Here is a 19353-nt window from a genome sequence, read left to right as displayed (position 1 = left end):
GCACACAGGCTTCCATCACAATCCTGCTCCTGGCCCACTCCCCATCCCCAGGGCCAGCTGCCCTGGTCCTCCACAGGACACCCAGCCTTGGTGCAACTGGAGGAATGGGCTGAAAATCAGATATTTCCATCCCTCCAGAAAGGACGTTGGCAGGGAAGGCAGAACTACACTTCCCAGAGTGCTCCTGGCCCTGCCCACTGCCCGGGGAAAGGCTGAGGGACTCAGCCACCAGCTCCTCCCTGCTCCTAAATTATTCTCCTTATTATTTATTTGTGGTTTTTCTGCACTTAACTGTCTGCCTCGTCCACTTAATTGGGGGATTATTTCCACTACCTGCCTGTCCGCCAGAGCCCAACTCATTACTGGGGCTTATTTATTAGCAGCGAGGCAGCAGAAATGCACCCTGCAGCTCCCTCTCCTCTGGCGCAGGCAGCTGGAGGCGATGGAGGAAAGCGAGGCCAGGCCAGGACAGGGCCAGTGACAGCAGGCATGGCTGCAGTTCAGCCAGGGCCAGGTCAGAACCAGGATCTACCAGGCATGGAGGTATCACAGCAGCCTCCTCCCATAACTGACAACAGCCCGGGATACCAGTGCTCCTGGCAAAGCACGGGAGGAGCAGCAAGATCCTGGCTGCTCCTTAAAAGTGCTCCCTGAGCTCAGGAAAGATCAGTCGCACAGCACTGTCCTTCCACTCACAGCGAGGGACCCCATCTCCTTGGCATAGCGGCGGCTGAGTGACAGCAGCAGAGCAGAGCAGTGCCAATGGCTCACAGGAGCCCACCACAGGGAGGCAAAGGGGCTGGTGCCCCCAGGCCTGGGGGGAACAGGCAGCATCCCACGGCCCCTCTCCAAACTGCTGCTTCCATTTTCAGGCAAGAGAATCCGGGAAGAATGTGGGACAGCAGGAGAGAGCCTGCATATTGAGCGTTTTGATAAATAAAACATGGCGAGCAGGCAATCAGAGCTGCCCACTTGGCTGCAGGCAGTTCTGTCTGCGGCAGCTGCATGGGGGAATTCGCAAGTGGTGCCACCCCATCCGTCAGGCTGCCAGCCCCAGCGCTGCTCCTCCATTTGCATCCAAGTTTTGCTACCTCAGCACCAAGGGGGATTGATCTATTCATCAGCCTTTCCATCCCACAGTAGTCCTGCAAAAGAAAGTCTCATGATGAGCTGCTGTGTGATGTGATGAACAGCACAGCAGGGAGCAGGGTGGGCTGACCCCAGAGGTGGCTCCTGGTGGACCTGCATCCCACCTGCCATGACGCCTGGTGGAGTAGGGACCCCCCAAATTGGGAAATGTGAGCAGCGAGCTCCCCCAAGACTGGCTGCTGAGCCGTCCTCAGGCGCTAAGGCATGGCCATCCCACACTCCCCATTCAGGACAGAGAGGCAAGACCCCATTTTTCAGGAGATCAGGTCCCAATGGCCAAAACTACAGCAAAGATGAGTTGCAAAGCAAGGACCTGACCCAAGAAAGCATCAGCCTCAGAGCAACCCCACGGCTCACCAGGAGCTGTTCCGCACACCCACAAACCCAAAGCAAGCCCTAGGGAAAGGACTGCTTTGCCTGCCTGCCAGGGAAGCGAGGGCAGCAGCCTGTGAAGAGGGGCTGGGCAGGGGGAGGATGAGTCCCAGCCCTTCGGGCCATTGGGGATCTCGGGAGTCCTCTTGGCCATTCCCAGCTCTCCTCATTCCCCATCCTTGGGACACCAAGACACCCTGGGCAAGAGCTTTGTCAGGTGCAACAGGGGTCTCTGGGTGGGGATTGGGAGGTATGGCCAGGTTCCGGGGATGGCTGTTATGGGCACTGGAGGGTGGCTGTTATGGGCACTGGAGGTGCAACTGCTGGGAACCAGAGGCATGGCCAGGTGCTGGGAGGGATGCCTGGGTACTGGGAGGCAATTGCCGGGTACCGGTGGGTTGGGTGGATAGCAGGGGTGCAACTGCGGGGTACCGAAGGGGGCGGCTGCGTACCGGGGGGTTGCAGCCACTGGGAACCGAGTGGACCTGCCGGGCAGAGGGGACAATCATCGGGTACTGGAGGGAAATTGCCGGCTGCGGGAACGGAAGGCCGGGACCGCGGGCTGCCGCCCGGGGCGCGGGGCGGGCCGGGGGCGGGCCCGGAGCCGGCCCCGCCCGGGAGGCCGTGCGCGCGGAGGGGGAGTCAGCACCGGGCCCCCCCTCCCCGTACCGCTACGGCTCCCGCCTCCCTTCCGGCGGCGGCTCCTTCCCTGCGCCGGGGGCGGACGGGGCGGACCGGAGCCGCGCCGAGCCCAGCCAGGTGGGTGCGGGGCCGGGCCGGGGGCGGCCCCGCCATGCCGCAGAGCCCGGGGGGGGACCGGGGACGGGGACCGGGGACCGGGACCGGCCCGCCGAGCCTCCCGGGGGCGCCGGCTTATGTAACGGGGCGGCGGCCGCGGGGATGCGGGATGCGGCATGCGGGATGCGGTGCGCGATGCGGGTGCAAGATGCGGGGCTGAGCGGTGCGTCCCCGACTGCTCCCCCCGCAGGGTGGGGAGGGGGGGGACGCCCATGCGAAGGGGATGGCAGGAGAAGGGCTGTCACCTCCCAGACGGTGGTTTTCATCCCCCCCACTCCAGCCCCTCCGTTCCTGGCCATCCCTGCGGAGCGGCTCTGCAGAGCGGGGCTGTGGGCAGGGAGAGGAGGTGACCTGCTCCCCCCACAACCCCCCCTGCCTGCACCCGGGGAGGCTCCGCAAAACCTTCTGCTGTGGGGAGCTCCTAATACCCCACCGAGCTCTTCCCACGCCTCCCTATCACATCTCCTTCCTCCATCCTGCTCTCTGCAGCTAAGTCCAACCACTCGTGGAGCATCCCAGCTGCACGCTCTGTTGCATGGTCCTCTGGTTCCCATGCTCCGGCCCCTCTCTCCACTACACCATCCCCCCAGGGTCCTTCTGATGCCCTGCACTCCAGCCCCTCTCCCCACCATGCCCCCAGTGTCGTGGCTGCAGCACACAGAGCAGGTGGCTGCCGTGGTCCAGGCCTGGCAGCACACAGTGGCACTGCCACCCGCATGGCAGAAGCGTGACCGGGCAGCCGCTGCCTGAGGCAGGCAGTGCAGTAAGTCAGAGCAGCGAAGCAGGGCTGGCACCTTCGTTCTGGACAGGGCTGGCAGCTCAGGGCTTCTCTGCACGACCAGCAAGGCTCAGCGGGCTGTGGCAGCTGCTGGCCAAGTCTGGTGAAGGAGCTGAAGCAATTTGAGTCAAGCTGAGGTGCTGGGTTTGGCAAATGAGGATGAGGAAGGATGGGCTGGGCTTGCCGAGCAGAGTCTTGTCCTCCCTGCCAAACCTGCCCTTGTCCCCCCGAGGCCTCAGCATCCTGACAGGTGCCAGGAAGGGCTCTGATGTGGCCGGGGAAAACAGGGAGCTCAGCCCCTGGCCAGCAGCACTGCTCTGGGTATCCAGCCGTCACTGTCCTGGGGAAACGTAACAGCTCAGCTGAGGCAAACTGGCACAGAAAAATGTCTCAAAATCTCCCTTGGCTATGGGCTGAGTGTTTGTTTCTTCGATTGCCTCACGTAATAACATTAGTATTGAAATGACCCCAACCAGACAGAGCTATTAACACCTCGAAGCACTGGAGGATGATTGCGGTTCGCACCTTGGCTCTTCCCTGGGTTTCTGCAGAGGCTGCTGCCAGGCACAGCCTGCCAGGCCCGGTGCTGCTTGTTGGGAGCCGAGGGAAGCCACGTCAAGTTGCCTGTCATGGTTTTAGCACTGTAGCTGAGAGATCCCAGCGAAGGTCCGGTATTGCAGAGAAACCCTCTGTGGAAGAGATGGTGACTGCTGGCAGAGTGGTACAGCTCCGCTCCCAGTGCTGGGCACCCATGGGCGCCCACAGTGCAGAGCAGGAGAGGTCTGGTCTGGCAGGTGGGCATGGGCACTGCAGCCTGGACTGCCGCCTTTCCCACCAGCACCAAGCCCAAGACCCTCGCTGCCTGAACAGCTTGGGCTGGACCCCTCGCCCAGAGCAGGACCTTCCCAGCATCCAGAGGATCTCTGCTCTTGCCCACAGTCTCTGCGTGTTCCTGGCCAGACCTCCACATTTGTTCTTATGCCAGCATCATCCTCGAGTTTAAATGATCCTTCTCCCTCCCCAGTGTTTACTCGCTGGGTGTATTTATAGAGAGCAATCAGGCCTGCTCAGCCAGGGTAAACAAGCTGTGCTCCTGCGGGCTGCTCTAACATGAGCGCTCTCTGCTTGCTCGTCCCAGGAGCTTTCCCCTCCACCTCTTCTGACTCTGCAAAGCCTTCCTGGCCATAGAGACCTGGACCATGTGCCTCGGACAGCCATGGGCTTTCCAGGCCATGCCTCCAGACTTCAGCATGTCCCTGGGTCACCCGATGCCTCGTCAGGAGCCACTGTCATGTTTTCTGTGCTGTTCTGCACTGCAGGTGCCTGTTCCTCCTGTAAGCAGCCAGGCCGGCAGATCTGTCCCTCCCCAGCTGCTCCCAGCAGCTCCTGCTGTAACACTCACCAGAGGCTCAGAAACATCATTCATCTCAGCCAAATCCCAGAGCTTTGTGACAATGTGACCCAGACCTGCCCCAGCCCATGGCAAGATGAAGTCTGCAAGGGGCATTGAGATTTTTGAGGCTGAGGGTCTACTTTTTGAAGGCATGGCAGGTTGGCTCAGGTACAGGACTCCAGCTGAGAAATACCTCTGGGTGCTGCCCAGCACAGCATGGAGCCCTGAGCCCTTTTCACCCTTGCATGAGAGCCAGGATAGCACACTGCTGGCACCGAGTCCAGTGCGCAGATATTTTGCCCAAGCGTCATGTCTCTGAGCCTTCTTTCCCACCCCGATGCCTGGACACAAGGCTGATGCCAGCCCCAAGGCAGGTCACAAGAGCATTTCTCTTAGGCAAGAAAAGTGCTTTGAGATGTGGCCCAGAGTTTCCCAGCTTGCGCACCCCTCTGCCTCCCTTCCCCAGCCTGCCCTCCTCTGCAGACATTTGGACAAGCTCAGTTATAAAAGCAGGGTGCCGAGAGCCAGAGGTGCCAAAGCAGAGGAGCTGCAGACTCACTAATGGTCTCATCTCAAGCATTAAGTTTGCCCTGGATACTGTCTTGTGTCCAGACCTCAGCTGGATAAAAGCAGCCCTGCCAGTGCCTGAGGGCACTGCAGTCCCCGGAGCTGGGGGTGTCCTGGCACTGACATCCTGCTCTGCTCTTCACTGTCCTCTGCTTTTGGCTGCAGTTGATGTCTGGTTGCCTGGACAGACCGAGCTAGTGCAGCTGTTCAGGTGAGATGCATCTTTGTGGTACTGGCAGGCTCTGCCGTTGCAAAGGCAGGACAAAAAAAATCTTCAGTCTGTCTCAGAAAAAATATACCCTGCAGGGATCAGTACAGCACCCCCCAGTACCCTGTGCATCCTCTCAGGTCCCCAGGTGGGGGGTCCCCACTCTTCCCACCTTCTGGGGTTTCAGCATAGAATGGCTAATTTGCACCCCAGGCCATGGCTGACAAAGCAGGGGACTGATCCTGTCCCAGCCCAGATCGTCTCCTTGGCGCTGAGCTGTCTGGAAACCAGCCACCCCAGGCACGCATCCCCGCAGCACTCTGCAGCCTGTGTTACCCTACTCCCCAGCCTTCCCACATCCCGAAGGAGGCAGCGGTTGTCCCCAGCAAAGGTCACCTTCACACTGCTGCTGAGCCCTTTCCAGGCTGAGCTTTTAGCGCTGCATTTCCCAGGGAAGCAGTCACAGTTCTGGGGTCTCCTTGGGGATCCCACTGGGGACCCTCTGCCCCTTCCCTGCAGCCCCCAGAGCTTGGGGTCCCCTGGGTGAGCCTGCACTCTTCCCAAGCCCAGTGCTGTACCCCGGGGGCTGGCAGTGTCTCCTGCCCCTGGGCTGGGACAAGGCATCCCTGCTCTGTAATGCTTTCAAAAATGCAGGCTCCATCCATCCCAGTCCCTGTTCCTCCAGCATCACTGTTTGCCTGTGTTTCCCCTGGCTCCCCTGGATCATATATTTATTTCCAATTTGCCAAAACCTCCCTCCTTCCCCAGGGTGCAGGAAAAGCCTTTGCTCAAAGTCAGGATGAATATGGAACTTCCCCAGGAACCTGCTCCCCAAGTTGCAGAGCACAAATCAGACTCATGGCACATGTTGCAGTGGCACCAGCCACACCATAAGGACAGGCCACTCCAAGAAACTGGCAGCGTGGCACCCAGCACCCTGGTACCTGGGCCTCTGCACAGCCCCCACCCAGGCCAGCATCCCCTGGGTCTCCTCGAGCATCACGGGGATTTCAAGGACATTCAGGGAACGGACAAGATCCCCGGGCAGGAGCTTCCTGAGGTCCAGCAGAAGTGGGGGCCTGGAGGGGGTCCAGGCTTTCTCAGATTGCAAAGTCTGAGCAAGGGCTTTTGTTTGGTGGCTTGTTTTAACTAGGCATTATGTTCTCCATAGAAGAAATTCATTTGCAAGCTGAGGAAGGCAGAGTTAATGTGAAATTTTAAAACCCTCAAAGAGTTGAGAGCCCTATAAATATTTAATGAAGGCATCCAAACTGCTGGGTGTCTGCAGAGATGGCCAGGAGCCCTCTGCCAGCAGCAGAGGTGGTGTCCCTGATCTGGGAGAGGAGCACAGACCCTGATAGGCTGCCACCTCCTGCAGCCTGTCACCCTCTGCCTGCCCTGCTGGGCTCCCACCTGAGAGGAGACGGTGCATGTTGGCAGCAGGTTGCTCCTGTCCTTGGGGGTGGGATGCTAGGGGGTGCACAGACCCACCCTGGGCTCCCCTGGGTAGACAGAGAGGACAGTGGGCAGTGTTGTGCTCTGTCCATCACCCATCAGGTGATTCTGCTTTGTCCACGCCATCCGGTCCTTGGGCACCACCACAAAGCTGATCCTCTCACTGTCGGTGTCTCCTGCAGGCCCCGCTCTCCCTGCGATGCCCAGCCACCCCCACAAGGTCCTCAACCCACTGAATTAGGTGCCGAAGCCTGCGGACACCCCGCTCTGCACGCATCAAGGTAGGCAGCGCTGCCCCAACCAACACGGTGCAGCCATCGGATGGATGTGGGGTGCAGAGGTAATGCCTGGGGCTGACTGGGTAGAGCCAGTCAGGTCCCCCAGGATGGGGTGTTCATCATGGGCATCCTGGCAAGACCTCAGTGCAGGGTGAGAGGCATCCAGACCGGCTCAGGACCAGGCTGAGGCCATGGGAGGGGGAGCAGCTGGGGCTCCAGGGTGGGTGCTGGGCACGGTCCTGCCTGGGGACTGTGGCAGGTGATGGTGACTGTAGAGCTGGTGCAGGGCCAGGGGCTTTTTTTCCTTCTTTCTTTCTTTCTTTTTTTTTTTTTTTTTCCTTTGAAAGCCCCCAGATGGGAAAGGTACACGCCAAACCCCACTGCAAGCAGCCAAGAATTAATTTTCTGGCCAGAGCCCCAGCAGCTCTTGGAGCAGCACCGTGCCTGTCCAGCATCACACTGCAGTGGAAACCCTGAGAGCAAGCAGGCTGGGGAGGTCTCAGCCGGGGTGGTCAGTGAGCCCCCCATCTATCCCAGCTGCTCCCCAGTGCAGGGGTTTCACCCCTCCCAGCACCCTGAGCCATTGCAGTACAGGCTCATCCCACTCCCACCAAGCTGCAGCTTGGCTTGAGCCCAGACACCCAGATGTCCCCCCAACACTGTCACAGAGCCCCCCACCGTGCAGCCATCTGCTGCCTTTGGAGGACAGGGTGTCCCCGGTGTTGTGGCCCTCGGCTGGCTCTGTTGCCCAGGGCACAGGGCATCTCAGCTCCCAAACCTCCCCGTTCATGGGAGGTGATGGGCCCTTCTCCCCTAGGAAGGCAGGTGCTCTCCCAGAGCCAGGCTGGGAGTTTGGGTAGAGCAGGACCAGCTGTAGCAGCATCTCCGCTTCCCTCTTCCTCCCACTCCCCAGCCTCAGCAGTGTGGCGGGGGTTAAAGCACCCCAGGCTCTCTGCCCTCATCTCAGGGGCCCCAGAGAGCTTTCAGCTTCTTTGCAAAACCAACACCTCTATCAGCATGAGGCTGAACCTCAGAGGAGCAGTGCCTGAGGTCTCATTTTTGAGGGTGCTTTTGGCTGGAGGGGGGACAGGCAGGGGCAGCCATTGCTCTGCTGTGATCTGGGTGCCTGGTCTTGACCTAATCATGCCCTTGTCTTTCATGCCTTTCCCCTGCCAGTGAAATGAGGGTCAGTATAACCCCTCTGAGGCTTTCTGTGGGAAGCAGGTGCCCAAATTCCCTCCTGACACGAAGCCAGGAGAGGACCCTCGGGCATCCACTCCCTGCACAGTCCCAGCCACCTCCGTTGTCAGCGTCTGCACAGGCCCTGCATCTCCCTGCCGGGGTGGCGGGGATGGAAATCAGTACGTGCACAGTCTGGCTCCTTCCCCAAAGCTGAAGGCTGAGGCAATGCGGAGGGACGGGAAGGCAGCGCAGGGGCTCGGGGGGGCTTTTGTCTGCTCCCCAAGTAGTGCCTGGTGTGCTGCACCCAGCTTCACTCTGCACCGGTCCCTGCAGAGCTGTGCGGGTGTGCGTGCCTGCCATAAATATTGATGGGGTGGACTCAGCGCAAGTGTGCCTTTATATACGGTGATTGGGATGTAAATGCTCTAAGTACCTGCTGTGCGGGCAGGAGAAAGCCGTGTAGGTGACAGCACCAAGGCTGAGTACACGGTGGCTTTTTTACAGGGGGGTGGGATCCATCCTGTGTGGGGTGGGGAGGTGGGAAATGGGCAGGTGAGTAACCCTAGGGGTCATAAACCTAATTGGGGAATCGGCCACAGTGAGCCTAAATCTTCCAGCTGAGACTGCAGCGAGCCACCGCAGCTCCCACAGCCTGCTCCGTGCACAGCCATGCCAGGATAAACAGCGAGAGGCTGCAGTGCCTCTGTTTAATAATGCATGGCACAGAGGCACCGGAAGCACGCCGTGAGCCGCGGGGACGAGGAGTCACCACTGCAGCGCTCGGCCAGCGGGGTCTATCCAGGCATCCCCCAGTGCTCACGGGGCAGTGGGTGGCTGCAGCGTGGATTGCCGTGGCTCCGGCAGACTTATGGGGACGTGGACACAACAGGGGTCTGGGTGGCCCTGAGGCTGGGGCTGGGTGAGCAGAGCTTTCTGTCACAGGGCACAGAGGAACAGCGGCAAAGCCACGGCACTCGGTCACGCAGCGGCTGGCATCCCAGCCACTCTGGGTGCTTCTTAGCCTGAGCCTGGAGCTCAGTCCCTGTCCACTCTTGCTGGGAGACTGAGCCCCTCCATCACTCTCTTTTGCACAGATGTAGGTGTAGATGGTCTTTTGGGGGAGTTTTGGAGGGCTGAGCAGCACTGGGAGCACCCCTCCCTCTCAGGCATCCTCCTGGGACACCACCATGCTGGGCACAGCTGGAAGCCGTGGGCTCAGTCCCGTCCTCACCCCATCCCTCCTTCAGCCGCAGCCACCCCAGCTCGCACGCCAGCTGCCATGCTCGGGATGAGCAGGCATGTGCTTGGGGCCCTGCAGGCACTAATTCACAACCAGCTCCTGCAAACAACACCCCCCCGGGGATGCACGCATCCCTCATTGCATACAGTGCCGTGATCCGGTCCTGCCAACCATCTGCTGCAGCAGCTCTCTGCCACCCATTCTGCAGCCCACACTGCACCCCACGGCACAGAGCTGGGCAGGGATGGGCTGGGGGTGCCCAGCATGCCCCTCCATGCTGCAGGCAGGAGTCCAGCAGGAGGGGGCAGATGGGTCTGCAGGAGCCATGCCGACAGGGCCATGGTAGCAATGCAGATGAGTTGCAATACCGATGCTGACTGGGCCATGCTGTTAATGCACACAGGCCCATGACAGCAGGAAAAGCCACAGCATCAGCCCAGAGTCCCTCTGGCTGCAGGAGTACTTTGCTGTGCCTGTGCAGAGCAGGGAACAGAGAGGACACCAGGCAGGAGCCTTCCCTGTCCAGCCAGCAAAGCCCAAAGCTGGGGAGACCCTCAGGGCATGGGGCCAGCAGAAGTCATCCTGTGAGGGTGGCTCCTGGGGTGGATTTGGCCTGTTTTCTTTGTCCCTCACTGGTGAGCTCTGAGGACCCTGCCATCCCCAGCCCCCTGCTGCCACAGTGCTGCTCCCATGGTCGGGCAGAGCACTGTGGCGGAGCCAGAGTCAAGCTGCAGCACGAGCCCACCTCCCTCCCTGCCAGCCCCAGGGCTCTTAGTGCACTCCATGCTGGCCCCATGGTGAGACCCACGTTCACACCCTGTGCCTGATATAGTGGAGGATAATGGGGGACGGGGTGCTGGGGGTGCTGTGGCTTGCTGCAGGGGCAGAGCGGTGGCCCCAGCAGCCCCGGGGGCTGGACGTGGACAGCTCTGAGCACTGCATGCTCGCCCTGGGCATGGCATAATGGAGTGACCCCGGGTCCCCCTCGCCTTGTGCAGTGTCGCCAGTGGGAGGGACAGCGGGGGGGCAGGGGCTGTCCTTGCAGTGTGTGCACCCTCATTGTGCTCAGCTGCTGCACTGGGAGGTCCAGCCACAGCCTGACGCTACAGCATGCTGGTGCCTGTTCCTGTCCCCATCGCCGCCAGGTGCCAGCCCCAAGGGGCCAGGGCTGCTCTTCCGAGGTGGCAGCTGCTGCATGTTTTGTGCTGCCTCTTCCCCTTCTTCCCACTGCTGTTTTTGTTTTGTTTAAGAGGCTGGCTTACGAATTCTAAACAGGCTCCTGAAAAACCCAATTACCTCCAGGAGACAACCTGATAAAAGCTGCCTAAGTGGCACTGTGGAAATCGCCTTGTGCAGCAGCTAAGGGAAAACCAACATAACAAAGCCTTTGGAAATGGAGTTAACCACTTTTAATCCCTTGGTGGGATGAGAAGGACCAATAATTATTTTCTGCAGAGGTCGGGGGGAAGAATAAGTAAAATAACTGTCCTGTGCTAATGAGTGGCTGCAGGCTGGGCTGGCAGTGCCACAGGGATGGGTGCAGGTACTCAGGCATCCAGTTCGACCTGGGAGCTTTGCAAGTGCCCACAGAGGCTGTGACCTTGTGTGGCTACAAGACCTGGGGGCAACGCTGGCAGCAGGGTGGGCAGGTGCCACTCACGGTGTTGCTGGCAGCGGATGCGGTGGGCAATGCAGCAGTGGCAGCCAGCCTCATGCTCTTTCCCCAGGCACCATTGGGGAGCAGAGCGAAGCACTGCCGGGGCCCTGGCACCTGCGCTGGCTCTGTCCCTGCCACGTTGCCCCCGTGAGCCGGCACGGAGGTGACTTGCAGGACTTGGCAGTGCTGAGAGCTTCCTCCTCCATCTGGCCATGGTGCTGCCCTCCCATCCCTCCCCATCCCTTCCCTTCCTGCCTTCCCCAGCATTTCCAGGCAGCCACCCGGCAGGTGGCACTGCCCAGGACAATGCCAGGGGACAGCTGTGCCTAAGGAGTGCCCATGCCAGGCACAAGCAAGCTACCAGCACCAGGAGCATCCTCCAAACACCTGCCAGAGCCAGCTCAGCTCTGGGACTGCAGGGGTCCCCTGGGCCCATCCCCATCCTGGGAGCAGGGGTGTCCACAGGGATGTGTAGGGCAGGAGGACAGAGGCAATATCCAGGGCTGGTGACGTGCCCCTGGCTGCCTTTGCCATGGGAGACCGCCAACAGGGCAGAGTTGGGCACCCACCAGCCCATCAGCTGTGGTTGCGCTGCCAGCACCAGCAACTGGAGTGCCAGGGTGGTTGGCCTCAGCTCACATGAGCCTCGTGCTTCCCGCGGCAGCAGGCACAGGAGCTGCTTCGCCCACCTCCCCCTGGCCACCCCGTATCCCACGTGGGGTCCCACACTTGGGGACAGCACTCCAGGCCACCAGACACCAAGGAGAACAAGCCTGGCTTAGCGCTGGGTGCTGGCACAAGGGACAGCCCTGCCAGCTTGGCCACAACTCATACTGGGAGCAGTCCCTGGGCACGCTGGGAGCTACTGGGGGAGGATGTGCTTAATGAGCCAAGGCATCTCCAAGGATTGAAAGACTCAAGGACCCATCCCAGGAACAAAAGGAGGCGTTTGTCAGGCGCTGAGAGATGGGCTCGTTAATTCCTCCTGGCTGTCACACTTATCTGTAATGAATTTATGCTCCGCTGTATTATTTTTAATACAATAGCAGCGGTGCCACCCGCCCACCGCCCGGCTGCCGGGAGCGCTGACGTCAGTGCCCTGAGCAGAGCTGCTGCAGGATGGACAGATGGATGGGCCAAGTGCAGGCCTGTCCTGCTGCCCCTGTGCCTGTCCCACCAGGTCCTGGCGGGCAGAATGGGGCTCGGCGTGAAGGCAGGAGGTGTTTTTTCTGCAGAGATGGAAAAGGAATTGTTGGCAGAAGGAGGCTGCGGGCTTGGGGCTGGCAGGGATGGGGTGTGCTAAGGGGGTATTTTGGGGCGTGGTGATGGGGTGAACAAGAGGGACATGTTTTCGATGTGTTGTCCCTGTGCTGAGACCCACCCGCAGCAGCACCTGTGCGTTGGGGCAGGAGCCGGCAGCAAGTGCACACACACGGGTCTGCTGGTGCTGCATCCCTGTAGAGATGCTAGGCTGGCACAGGTTGTGGCGTGGCTCCAGCCCTCCCAGCTGTGGGATGGCTCCCCACTGCTGCCCCACGTCCCGCATCACCTCGACCTCCCCACAGCAGCCCCAGCAGCGCCTAATGGCACCAGCAGCATCTCTGCAGCCTGCACCACCAGGCTTGTGGGGGCAACTGCAGCCCATCCCAGCTCTCTGCAGCCTCCCACGTGCTGCAGGGGTGGGTTGTGGGGTTCACCAAAACGACCCCACACCCAGACTCTAGGTAGCACTTTTCCGGGCCATAGCCGCAAGTATCCCTGCAGGGCTGCTGCTCCAGAGCCTCACCATTAAACACCAGCTATCCCCAAAGCCTGGCTCAGAGCACCACTAATCTCATTTGCAAAGGGCTCATCTTGTTTCTAATAACCCAGGGCTGGATTAATTAGGAGGCGCCGACTGCCCCTCTGAGGGGTGGCAGGGCTGACGGTGGGGCACGTGCCCTGTCCCACAGCCGGGGAGGGCAGGAGGGGGCTGCAGAAGCCCGTCTCCCTTTGGGCAGGCGCAGGGGGCCAAAGCAGGGTGGTCCCCCCCATTTCCTTCCCCAGGACCCCTGTGCTCATGGGGGTCCTGAGCTCTGTGGGTATCGTGGCCGTGCAGCCCCTCCTGCCTGAGCACCCCCCGCCTGCCGTGGGACTCCTCCCGCGGGGAGCAGCAACAAAAGTCCAAAGCCTCCACGGGCAGCTGTTGGCAGGGGGTAGGCTGGGGGGGGGGGGGCGCTGAGGTGATTTATCAGGGACTTTAATTAAACTCCCGCAGCCGCCCTGCGCAGCTGCGGAGAGGGACAGACTGCTGCGGCTTGGGGTGCTGTGTAAGGGAGCAAGGGGTGCGGGATTGAAGCCTGGGGGGCAGCTCCTCGGTGGCTCCAACTGATTAATGCTCGTTCTGCCCATTAATTGCCGCGGAGGTGAATCATTAACCCCGCGCAGGACGCGCTTCCCCCCCCATCCCTCTGCTGCGGGAGAGCTGGGGGGTGGAGGTGTCCGGGGGGGCCCCTTCCGCATCCTGGGGTGCGGTGCGGGGCTCCCCGGGCTACACCCCTTCCCGCAGCGGGACGTTTCCCTGGGGGTTGTGTGGTGTTTCCGGGGGGGGGGGTCCCCGCATCCTCCACTCCGTGGGGTGGCGGGCTGCGCGGTGGCGGGGCGGGCGGCGTGTCGCCCCAGGCGGTCCCACGCGTGCCGCCGGGGGCGGGCGGGGGGCCGGGCCGCCGCGGGGCGGGGCTGGGCGGGAGGGCGGAGCGGCGGCAGCGGAGAGCGGCGGCGGAGCCGGTGAGTGCCGGTGCTGAAGGGACAGCGCCGCCGCTGCGGCACCGGGTGGGGCCCCGCACCGCATCCACGGGGGGGAGGGGGGGCGGTGGGTCCCCGCGGCACCGCGTCCCCTGCGCGACCCCTCCAGGCGGCTCCCACCCTCCCCGTGTCCCCGCGACAGCTACCCCCCACCCGCCCCGCGTCCCCAGTGTCCCCTGCACCCCCGGTGCGTGTCCCGGGTCCTGCGTCCTGCGTGTCCCTGCGCCCACCCCCGCGGTGCGGTTCCCCGGGGCTCCGCACCCCTCTGCGGTCCTGGTGTTTCCCGCATGCCGGGTATCCCCCATGTTGTCCCGTGTCCCCGCTGTCCCCCGCCCTCCCAGCGCCCCCCCGTGTCCCCTTCGTCGCTGCAGCCCTTGTAGCCAGGGTGTCCCGGCGCCTGCCGGTGTCCCCCCCTCCCCGCGTCGCCCGTTCCCTGCTCCCCCCCGGTGTCCGCCCACGTACCCTGGTGTTGCTGCACTCGCCCCCCCCCCCCCCCCGCGACCCCGGTGTTCTGGTCCCCCCCGTGTCTCAATGGTCCCCGCTATCCCCTGCACCCTCCCTGCGGCCCCGGTGTCCCCACGCACGTCCCCACTGTCCCCTGAGCCCCTCTGCGGCCCCGGGGCTCAGCCCACCACCTCCTGTAGGAGCCTCCGCCCCCCCCCGCCCCTCAGTGCCGCGGGGTGCCCCGGGGCTGGGAGCAACAAACTTCCCCGGGTCTTGGTTTGCGGAGCCCCCACGCAGGCCAGCGAGGTCCGGGGAGCTGGGGGGGGGGGGGCGCGAGGCTGCAGCACCCACCGGGCACGCACACACATATACATGCACACACGCACATACACATGCTGCAAACCACACGCCCAGGCTGCTAGCACAGCCTGCAGCCCCCCCCCGCCCCACGCACAGGGCACGTGGGGGGCATCGGCAAACACACCACACACACACACAAAACACACCACCTGCAATCCCCTATATCCACACACAACACACACAGAGCATGCAAACAGCCTGCAACACCCCCACAGGTACACACACGCAGCAGTCTGCAAATTCGTGTGCGCGCACACACACACCCCCCGTACAGCCTGCAAACCCATAGACCTGCACACACAGTCCCACACACACACTATCACAGCCTGCAACCCCCACACACAGTGTGCAAACACATACACACAGCACAGACACGCACAGCGCACACAAACACAGCCTGCAAACCTCTGCATGTAGACACCCCCTTGCAAGCCCTCACACATATCCACAGGGCTCGCAAAACCCCAGACTCACACACACACTCACTCAAAGCTTGCAAACAGGCTGCAAACCCGCACACTGTGTGGGCACATGCAGCTTGCAGCCGCACAAACTTAAACACACGCACGTGTGCACACCCCCCATGCAAACACAGCCTGCAAACACACCTCTTGACCAAACACACAGCCTGCACATACAGCTCACACACACAGAGCGCACGCAAACACAGCATGCACATACATGCTGCACATGCTGCATCCATCCTGCACATGCACTACCCCTGCACGTTGTCACCCATCCCCAGCACCCCACAGGGATCTCACACACACAGTCACATGCTGCTGCCTACAACCCCTACAGCCCCCAAACACTGTCACAACCTGCCAACAGCCATTTCTCCATCCCTCTGCAGCGCACATGCACGCACACAAACACACACATGCACTCACAGCACCCTGTGTCTGGCTGAGCCACGGTGGTATCCCCAGGCAGGATCTGTCCCCCCCACCCTCAAAGCAGGGTCACGCAGTGGGTGGTGGGTGTCTATCCCCCCAGCCCCCAGGCAGCACCCCAGGGCTTCCAGGTCCCGCTGCCCCACCAAGGGCAGTGCTGGGCAGAAAGTCCCTCCGCAGGTCCCCAAGGCCAGCAGGGATGTGGGGAGGGTGCCGAGGGGAGCAGGCGCTGCCAGCGGGCAGATCTGTCCACCCTCTGCCTGCAGACCCCAAAAGCTCCCTCTGCCCATCCTGGAAGACATTTGGGGCTGGTGACACAGCGGGTGCATCCTGCAGCCTGAGGGACCATGCCATCCCTCATGCCTGGGTGGTGGGGACCCTGGGCACAGCTTCCCCGACCACGTTCCTCTCTGCCCACGCAGGTGGCCCTGGTTGGCGAGCCCGGACGGCAGTGAATGAGAGCTGGGCGCTGGCCTAGCCACACACACACACCGGCACCATGGACTTTGTCATGAAGCAAGCACTGGGCGGTGAGTGGGTGCTATTAAGGTCCCCCCTCCAGGAGGGGTGCCAGCCTGGCACCCCAGGGAGCGCGGCGGGAGGGACATGGCAGGGTGACAGAGCTGTTGGGGAGAGCTGCTGGCAGCGGGGAGCTGCTGTCAGAGCCCAACAGGACTCCCATTCCCAGTGCCGGCAGCGCCTGGCTGGGGAATCCCGTCTCTCCTGCCACTAAGTGGGATTCCCCAGCGGGTCCCCTGGGTGCCAGCACCAAAGTAGCTGCCGGTGTCTCCCCCAGCTGACAGCAAACTAGGGCAGCACAGCCAGCCCACAGCACTCCCCATCCCTGCAGCCTCCAGAGCCCGTCTGCAGCCAGCTCTGTTGCCAGTGGCCCTGGGAACGTCCCGGGTCGTCCTTGCTGGAGGGCTCCGTGCCCTCCCTGCCTCTGTAGGGGCTTCAGCAGCCAGTACCAGGCTGCAGCACCCTTGGGGACCAGCTGATGGTCTTGTGCTGCACAGGCGCCACCAAGGACATGGGGAAGATGCTGGGGGGTGAGGAGGAGAAGGACCCTGACGCACAAAAGAAGGAGGAGGAGAGGCAGGAGGCCCTGCGCCAGCAGGAGGAGGAGCGGAAAGCCAAACACGCCCGCATGGAAGCCGAGCGGGAGAAAGTCCGGCAGCAGATCCGCGACAAGGTGGGCACACACCTACCCTGCACCCACCCCTGCCCACGGCACCCGCAGTGGGGCTGGGACAGGTAGCCAGCATGGCCAGGGAGAAGGGTGGCTCAAGGCAGCGGTGATGGGCATGGGGCACAGAGCAGGCAGCATTCGCTGCCTGCTCTGCTGAGGGCTTGTGTCCGCACAGTACGGGCTGAAGAAGAAGGAGGAGAAGGAGGCGGAGGAGAAAGCCGCACTGGAGCAGCCATGTGAGGGCAGCCTGACACGCCCCAAGAAGGCGATTCCAGCGGGCTGTGGGGACGAGGAGGAGGAGGAGGAGGAGAGCATCCTGGACACCGTCCTCAAGTACCTGCCAGGCCCATTGCAGGATATGTTCAAGAAGTAACAGCACCACCAACCCTGCCATGGGGTGCTGGGGCACGGGCGCCCTCTCCCCTCTGACCCCTCCATCAGTTCCCTTGGCCCCAGGGGGGGTCCCACACCCCCTCCCCATCCCCTCCTGACCTTTCCCCTGACCAGACCAAAAACCCACCCTGTCCCGTCCAGGCAGGGCCCCCCCATCACACCGTGCCAAAGGGGAGTGGCCCTGGCCGGACAGGGCGAACTGGGACCAAATGCACTGATGTAACCTCGTGGCAGGCCGGGGGCACCCCAGGCCCAACCGGCCCACCCCGGGGTGGCTCCCTGTGCCCCCTGCCCTGCCTCTCCTGCCCTCCCAGGGGACCCCGGCAGGCCTCCACTTGCCTGCCCTTGTCCCCAGCACTGCCATCCCCCTGCCCCGTCCTGCCCTGGGCCAAGCCCAAAGCACAAAGCCAGGCGCCCTGCCCACAGCTCCCCCATCCCCGGTCCCTGGGCACGGGGGTCCCCCGGGGCTGCCCGGTGTGCCCCAGCATCGGGAGGTTGGAGGGGACCCCCCCCCTCCCCGCATCTCTGGCCCCATAGTTAAAGCCATATCAGTTAGACTGCAATACTTCAGCACCGGGAGAAGCGGGCGCCACGCTCCGCCGACCGTGTACAAAGGCACGTGCGGGGCAGGGACCCTACCTGCCTCGGCCCCCCCGGCCCCGTCCCCACTGCTCGCTCGTCCGTGTCTTGGCCCCGCTGGCCCCCCGTTCTCGCATTAGTGTCTCTGTGCCAGGGTGTGTCCCGTCGCTCCATGCGTCCTCGTGTCCGCTGCTCATGCGCCAACCCCCGAGTCCCCGCTGTCTCCAGGGCCACCCACGGCACTGAGCCGGGAGCCCCCCGCCATGCTGCCGGGGCCCCCGCTCTGCCCCCTGCAATAAAGCCAGCGTGGGGCCGAGGGCTGCCGGGCCAGTCCCGGGCTGGGAGTGCTCGGCTGCCCCCTGCCCGACGCTGGACACACAGGTCCCCTGGGCCTGGGAAGGGATCCCTGGGCAAGAGCCCTGGGTGTGTCCCAGGAGCCGCTGCTTGCACCCCAACTAGGGGATGCAGGGGCACACCCTCACCCCAGCCCATCCCTTGCCGCACCATGCTCCCCCTTCCCCATGCTTCCTCCACCACAGCCCCCAGCTGCTCACCAGGGTCCTCCCTGGGAGGTGGCAAGCAGCTCGGGGCCCTGCAGACATGCTGTGACCATCCTGCTCGAACTAGTCTTTGACAAACTAATAAAATAAAGGGATTTGTACATTGCTCTGGCCTCTTCTCAGCCATTGCTTCCCTGGGGCCCCGCAGAAGCTCCCTCGTCCCTCCATCCCCCTCAGGGCTGAGACCTGGCAGCTTATCACATTAGGGGAGGCCGTAGGGCCCACCAAAACCAGGTCACAGGTGAAGGGAGAGGCTACACATGGCTTCCAGAGCCCTGCTTAGTCCAGCTGCCTCCTGTGGACAACCGTGTGTCCACCCTGCAGGCACCCTCTCCGGGCCTGGGGACAGAGTAAAAGGAATGGGTGCTGGTGGGCAGGGGGCTTCTGGGACTGACTCTGGGGCTCCCCTCACAGAATGACTGGGAATACCCCTGGGGTACAATGGCTGTTTCTGGTGGGTCACAGCCTTCTGCCGCCCAAGAGCAGGGGCACGAGGCTATGGGCAAGTCGTGGGCAATGGGGCACCTTGTGCCCCACAGCGCGGCAGGGCCCCTGATAGTGCCCAGGCTTGGCACAGCCCTGGAGGGCTCCGTCCAGGGCCAGCCTCAGTTTCAACTGATTTGCTATCATTTACCAGCAAAGATCTCAGCTGTTACCCAGGTGGCATCAGCAGAATAGTCACCTGGAAAAGCTTCTGTCAGAAGAAAATATTAGGGTAGGAAATGATAGAGTTCTTCCAGGTAAGGTCTCCATCACAGGCAGGCTGTGCTCACACCTCCTCTGTGGTGACCATCTCCCCTGTGACCCAGTGTGCAGAGGGAAGAAAGCTCCACAGCTCTCCCTGCAGAGCAGGGACGTGGAAGCCCTGGCAAGGACGCAGAGAAGGGCTCTGCTTGGGGCCGGTGGCTGTGGTGTTGGACAGGTGGCGTCTTCTGCTGGGGCCACGGCCCTGCTCCATCCATGCACGGCGCTGCCAGGTGAGAGCCGTGCTACGAGTCTGGGGCAGGTCCCTGCAGCCGTCCCCATCCTCCGCGCAGTGTCCCTGGTGTCGCTTGTCCCCAGCGTAGGGGCGCA

At 62.5% G+C, this 19353-nt stretch overlaps 1 protein-coding gene across 2 annotated transcripts; it reads left to right on the top strand.

Annotated features, from left to right (window-relative positions):
- The first annotated feature begins 2150 nt into the window (after positions 1-2150).
- On the top strand, positions 2151-18385 carry CPLX2 (complexin 2). Of its 2 annotated transcripts, XM_075102565.1 has the most exons (5): positions 2151-2280; positions 6903-7001; positions 15981-16088; positions 16575-16750; positions 16923-18385. In XM_075102565.1, the coding sequence occupies exons 3-5, from the start codon at positions 16058-16060 to the stop codon at positions 17118-17120; spliced, it is 405 nt and encodes a 134-aa protein (XP_074958666.1). In that variant the 5' UTR covers positions 2151-2280; positions 6903-7001; positions 15981-16057; the 3' UTR covers positions 17121-18385. The 2 variants fall into 2 exon arrangements, with proteins under 2 accessions (XP_074958666.1, XP_074958667.1); XM_075102566.1 differs by lacking the exons at positions 2151-2280; positions 6903-7001 and adding an exon at positions 13808-13843.
- Positions 18386-19353: the final 968 nt, after the last annotated feature.

This window comes from Phalacrocorax aristotelis, chromosome 8 (genome assembly GCF_949628215.1).
Source record: "Phalacrocorax aristotelis chromosome 8, bGulAri2.1, whole genome shotgun sequence".
NCBI classification, from domain to species: Eukaryota; Metazoa; Chordata; class Aves; order Suliformes; family Phalacrocoracidae; genus Phalacrocorax; species Phalacrocorax aristotelis.
The sequence above is the reverse complement of the archived record's forward strand: the minus strand, read 5'-3'. Positions and strand labels throughout refer to the sequence as shown.

Coding starts and splice junctions, on each gene's coding strand:
- CPLX2 (XM_075102565.1), top strand. CDS start 16,058: ATGGACTTTGTCATGAAGCAAGCACTGGGCG. Junction 16,089..16,574: donor CATGAAGCAAGCACTGGGCG/GTGAGTGGGTGC, acceptor TGTGCTGCACAG/GCGCCACCAAGGACATGGGG. Junction 16,751..16,922: donor GGCAGCAGATCCGCGACAAG/GTGGGCACACAC, acceptor GTGTCCGCACAG/TACGGGCTGAAGAAGAAGGA.